Below are 6,544 nucleotides of genomic sequence, written 5' to 3'. Positions count from 1 at the left end.
TTTATTTATTTATTTATTTATTTATTTTTTTAAAAGATTTTATTTATTTATTTGACAGAGATAGAGACAGCCAGCGAGAGAGGGAACACAAGCAGGAAGAGCGGGAGAGGAAGAAGCAGGCTCATAGCAGAGGAGCCTGATGTGGGGCTCGATCCCAGAACGCCGGGATCACGCCCTGAGCCGAAGGCAGACGCTTAACCGCTGTGCCACCCAGGCGCCCCGGAATAATTGTATTTAGACATAAAATGTATAAAATTCCATATATCATGCTTAGCTAATGGTAACAGCTCAGTAAATATTGATTTCCTTATCTTTTTTGCTAATGGCTAAGAAGAAGGCTATGATAAAATATATGAATAAGAAGAGTTATAAATTAAAAAACCTATCATCTCTTTTCCTCATTGATACCCAAGGAAAGAGAACAACCAATTGTTTCTAATGATTTTAGCTTTCCTTACATCCTCATCCCCTTTCCTCACCTTACACTGATCGTGGAGGTACAGATATGTGGGAACTTCTCTGTTTTAGGTTGGCCTTGAGTTATCAAGGTGAATCACCCAACAATGGGAGAGCACGGAGTCTCCTTACTGAGTGGGGCTTGTGAAAGGTGTAGGTACACGGAGTACACTTTGAGTTTCTTTAAGGTAAGAACATGAACATGGTTTTTATGGGCATTACAGGAGGTGGAGGTCTGACCCTTGTGTGCATCCTGTATTTTTGAAGGAAGTATCCTTATGATGCCAGTAGATTATATATAATGCATTGATATCTGAAGGGGAATATGAAGGATCTCTGCAAGGAATTCTGTTGTGAGTGGAATGTTCCATTTTGAGAATCATCTTGTATGTACTTAGTGCAGAGTATACTTGAGAAAGAAGGACGATAATCCCCCAAAGATATTTAAGTTGCAAGAAGAAATCATTGACACAGAAATGTTTGAATGTAGGCAAACTGGAATTACACTAATATAATAAAATTGATGTCTATTTTGTGGAATTAAAAAAAGACATGTGATTATTTCCCGGGAACAATCTGAGGGTTTTAGAGGGGAGGGGGTGGGGGGATGGGATAGCCAGGTGATGGGTATTAAGGAGGGCACATATTGCATGGAGCACTGGGTGTTATTAGCAAACAATGAATCACGGAACACTACATCAAAAACTAATGATGTACTGTATGGTCACTAACATACCATAATAAAAAAAAAGACGTGAAATATTTGGCAATGATATTGTTTGTCATGGAGAGAAGCCTGTTGATAAATGCATGTTATTAATAATGTTTTAGTTGTCAGGTTAAGTTGTGGGCCATAAAGGGTTTTTATTATCATTTTTAAAAAAGTAAACAAGATTAGTTGACCATAAAGTTGAGGGTCTATATCTGGGCTCTCTATTCTGTTCCATTGATTTATGTTCTGTTTTTGTGCCAGTACCATGCCGTCTTGGTGATTACAGCTAAATTTCCAATGGAAAAAAGACAGTCTCTTCAATAAATGGTGCTGGGAACATTGGACAGCTATATACAGAAGAATGAAACTCGACCATTCCCTTACACCATACACAAAGATAAACTCTAAATGAGGATGAAAGACTTCAATGTGAGACAGGAATCCATCAAAATCCTAGAGGAGAACATAGGCAGTAACCTCTTCAACATCGGCCACAGCAACTGCTTTCAAGACATGTCTCCAAAGGCAAGGGAAACAAAAGCAAAAATGAACTTTTGGGACTTCATCAAGATAAAAAGCTTCTGCACAGCAAAGGAAACAGTCAACAAAACAAAGAGGCAACCCACGGAATGGGAGAAGATATTTGCAAATGACACTACAGATACAGGGATGGTATCCAAAATCTATAAAGCACTTCTCAAACTCAACACCCAAAAAACAAATAATCAAGTCAAAAATGGGCAGAAGACATGAACAGACACTTCTCTAAAGAAGACATATGAATGGCTATCAGACACATGAGAAAATGTTCAACATCATTAGCCATCAAGGAAATTTAAATCAAACCACACTGAGATACCACCTTACACCAGTTAGAATGGCAAAAATTGACAAGCCAGAAAACAACAAATGTTAGAGAGGACGTGGAAGAAGGGGAACCCTCTTACACTGTTGGTGGGAATGCAAGTTGGTACAGCCACTTTGGAAAACAGTATGGAGGTTCCTCAAAAACTTGAAAATAGAGCAACCCTATGACCCAACAATTGCCCTACTGAGTATTTACCCCAAAGATACAGATGTAGTGAACAGAAGGGGCACATGCACCCCAATGTTCATAGCAGCAATGTCCACAATAGCCAAACTGTGGAAGGAGCCGAGATGTCCTTCAACAGATGAATGGATAAAGAAGGTGTGGTTCATATATACAATGGAATATTGTCATCAGAAAGGATGAATACCCACCATTTGCATCGACATGGATCTGGAGGGGATTATGCTAACTGAAATAAGTCAAACAGAGAGAGACAATTATCATATGGTTTCATTTATATGTGGAACATAAGGAATAGCATGGAGGCCATTAGGAGAAGAAAGGGAAAAATGAAGGGGGGAATCAGAGGGGGAGATGAACCCTGAGAGACTATGGACTACGGGAAACAAACTGAAGGTTTCGAGGGGAGTGGGTGGGGGAACGGGTTAGCCTGGTGATGGGTATTAAGGAGGGCACATATTGGGGCACCTGGGTGGCATAGGGGTGCCTGGGTGGCACAGCAGTTAAGCATCTGCCTTCGGCTCAGGGCGTGATCCTGGTGTTATGGGATTGAGCCCCACATCAGGCTCCTCTGCTATGAGCCTGCTTCTTCCTCTCCCACTCCCCCTGCTTGTGTTCCCTCTCTCGCTGGCTGTCTCTATCTCTGTCAAATAAATAAATAAAATCTTTAAAAAAAAAAAGGAGGGCACATATTGCATGGAGCACAGGATGTTATATGCAAACAATGAATCATGGAACACTACATCAAAAACTAATGATGTACTGTATGGTGATTAAGATAACATAATAAAAAATAAATAAAATAAAAAAATAAAGCAAACAAATATGCATACAAAAGTAAAATAAATGAAATAAAGTAAAATATGTACATGTATAGACCAATTATTACACATTAGAAAGGATTATGATTAATTAAATTCTGTGATGAATTTTTAAGGCAGATAAAAAGAAGAAAAAAAGGAAAAAACTCTGGCTTCAGATATTTTTGGAAACATTGCAGGATGAATAAAATAGGTTAATATTAGAAACACTAAAAATGTTTTGCAACATCTATGTCATATTTTCCTTACGATGAGAAATGGGAACAAAACTTGAGCAGGTGCTAACTTGCTTCATAAGCCCTTGCAGTGTAAAAATGTATGGAAAAGAGAAATAGTAAAAATAAAACAAAAATCTTCAAAATGTATAAATAATGAATCATATATTAAGGATTGAATATTTGAAAAAGATTTTCTTCAATTACATCATTAAAGGGGGAAGGAAAACTGAAAATCCCTTGAATCATCAAGGAATGTAAAATAGGAAAATAGACATGCAATATGGCATAACTGTAGGAAGGGCCTGAAATAGGTCTATCATGTATGACATTTTGAAATTAGGTAAATGCAGGTTTTTCAATGACTGTCTCACTAGATTATAGAACATTTTTTCAAGCTAAATCTTTTGAAAAAAAGATTTAGGTAGACTTGGAGCATCCCCTAACTCTGGGGGAGGTCTGTCAAGAACTGTGCCCAGGTGGGAACAGAAACACTGTGAGGAGGGAGGGTTACCAAAAGGGAAGAAAAGTCTACCAGAGCAAGACTGTCCCTTAAGTTTCCTTGGAAATCTCCTAGGATTCCAGAATTTGAAAACAGAACTATTGACTACTTTAGGCCATGTTTTGCCTGAGCATAGACTTAGAGGAATTCTTCCTTCCGTCAACTTCTGTGTACGTTGGTGCAGTGAATCCCTCAGGCCACCTGAGGGCGCCAGTGAATGTATAGCCTGGGTTTCTAACTCCTGTTCTCTCAAGGGTGCCCCCTGGGGTACCTTTACTTGTCTAACCTTTACTTAAGTCTTTGTAAATTTTCCCTATTCCTCCCATTCTCCCTTCTGTCCCGTCTTCTGCCATTTGGTCTTTCCTTACATCATCTTTTCCCTTCCCTTTCCTGCCTGAGGAGGGTCATGTTTACGTTATCTGGTACACCAGTTTTCTGTTGACCCTCAGCCCTATGCTTGTCCAATGTACTTGGCCTTATATTACTTCGACTAGATGCCCACAGAGGACATCCCCAGATTCCCAGGCTGGTGGCTTCTGGTTAGGCTCAGCCAATAGGAAGTGTGGGTGGCAACTAAGAGAAGCAGCTAATCTTGTTCTGGGAGAGGCAAGGCAGTATCCCTTCAGCAGCCCCAGCATCCTTGTTGATGACCTGCCACCTGGACTTAGCACCTCCTAAGCATCCCAACAATGGTGCCCCAGTGACACACCAGGGCTGATGGCCACCCCAGAAGGAGTGGCCTCTCCCTGTTGCCACCAGGTGAAGGTACCAGGAGAGGCACAAAGATTGGAAGTGTTTGTGAATCTGGCTTTGCCTCTGCCAGACATTTTTAGGTCCTTCTATTATTTTCTACAAGTCCCTGTCTAGTCTAAGCTTATCCCCAACCTTCCTCCCAACTCTATCTGAAATTTATGGTTCTTTATTATCAGTGGCCTTGGTGCTTTTATTTCTAACAAACCTTCCCTTCTAAATATTAGACCCAACAAGAATTCAGCTTCTTGGGATGCATGGGTGGCTCATTCAGTTAAGTGTCTGCCTTTGGCTCAGGTAATGAACCCAGGGTCCTGGCATCGAGTCCTAAATTGGGCTCCTTGCTCAGAGGGAGCCTTGCTCAGGGGCAGCTTCTCCCTCTGCCTTCTCCGTCTGCTTTGCCGGTTCTGCCTGCCACTCTCCCTGCTGGTGCTCTTCCTCTCTCTCTGACAAATAAATAAATAAATAAATAAATCTTTAAAAAAAAGAATTAAGCTTCTTGACAATTTTCTCAGTATTAATCTCAATGGGAATGTTTCATAATTAAAAGGGACAGTAAGTTCATTGTTTTGTCCCTGAATAAATCAAATATGAGCCAAAGTTAGCAGTAACTCTTGGATCTTCCCAGGCATTTCAAAGGAAACTGGCCTTTATAAGATATTTTTTCATTCTGTTATGGACTAAGAAAATTTTCCCTATACCTATTATTCAACCGCCCGATAAGCTTCTTCCCCATTTCCCATTCATCCTCTACCTGTTCTCCGCTCTCTGAGCTGTTGTAAACCTTTTTGCAACATTCTTTTCAGAGCTACTTTTATTTCCTTGTTCTTCAAGCTGTAGACAAGGGGATTCACAAGAGGAGTGATAACACTATACTGTATGGAAAAAATTAATTCCAGTGGGGAACTTAAGGTTGGCATGAGATAGCGAAGAAGAGCAGATCCATAGAAGAAGCTCACTGCAATGAGGTGGGAGGAGCAGGTGGAGAAGGCCTTACTTCTGCCTGAGGTGGAGCTGATGCTCAGGATGGTAGATACAATTTGACCATAGGAGAAGAAGATCAGGGGTAAGGTTACAGAGGCATGAGTGATGGTAGAGCATAGCAGGACTGTAAAGTTGGTGGAGATGTCAGAGCAAGACAGAGAGAATAGAGATGGCACTTCACAGATGAAGTGAGGCAGGACATGAGCCTCACAGAAGTCCAAATTCCAAGCCATGAGGGTGTTAATGAAAGCATCCAGAAAGCCCAGTCCCCACGAGACCCATACCAGACCCTCACACAACTGTTTACTCATCAGCTGGCCATAGAGCAGAGGGTAGCAAATGGCAATGTAGCGGTCATAGGCCATGGCTGAGAGCAGAAAAGCTTCAGTCCCTGCGATGAAAAACACAAAAAAAGCCTGAGTGAGGCAGCCTTCTACTGATACTGATTTCTTCTGAGACAGGAGATTCTCCAGCATCTTGGGCACAGTGACTGAAGTTAAACAAAGATCCAGGAAGGAGAGGCGACTCAAGAAGAAGTACATGGGGGTGTGGAGATGGGAGTCAGTCATAATCACCATCATCATCATCAGGTTCCCCATGGTGGTCAGGAGGTAAATTTCTAAGAAAAGCACAAAGAGCATAACCTGGATGTGGGGGTCAGCAGACAGTCCAAGGAGGATGAATTCCGTGATGGTGCTGTGGTTTCCTAAGACCATGATAGAAGATGTTTCACTGGAATGAAAGCACAAAGAAGCATGAAACATTCACCTTCTTTTTGTGCCACCTCAGGACTTTTACTTCATTCTACGTATGCATATATCTCTCTCTTCAGTGTGCTCATCTTTTACGTGGATTTTAAAAAAATTTACTCTCCCTCCCTCCCTCCCCAGAATTCTTCCCTCACTTGATTGCCAACTGCACAGCTCCTGAACCTTGAACCAGCCCATTTGTGCTCTTTTCCCTCGTGGCTCCTCTCCCACAAATAGCTCTGGAGACCTTTACATAATTTTTCAGTTTAGTCTATGACTGACTGGTTTCATCTCCTTGAACTGT

General features: G+C 41.2%; 1 protein-coding gene across 1 annotated transcript; it reads right to left on the bottom strand.

The window, feature by feature from the left end:
• Positions 1-5,250: 5,250 nt before the first annotated feature.
• Positions 5,251-6,207, bottom strand: LOC123794648 (olfactory receptor 8S1-like). The gene has a single exon (XM_045800818.2). The coding sequence runs from the start codon at positions 6,205-6,207 to the stop codon at positions 5,251-5,253; it is 957 nt and encodes a 318-aa protein (XP_045656774.2).
• Positions 6,208-6,544: the final 337 nt, after the last annotated feature.

This window comes from Ursus americanus, chromosome 25 (genome assembly GCF_024610735.1).
Source record: "Ursus americanus isolate L20-20 chromosome 25, mUrsAme1.1.p, whole genome shotgun sequence".
Lineage (NCBI taxonomy): Eukaryota > Metazoa > Chordata > Mammalia > Carnivora > Ursidae > Ursus > Ursus americanus.
This window is presented reverse-complemented; position numbering and strand designations above follow the sequence as displayed.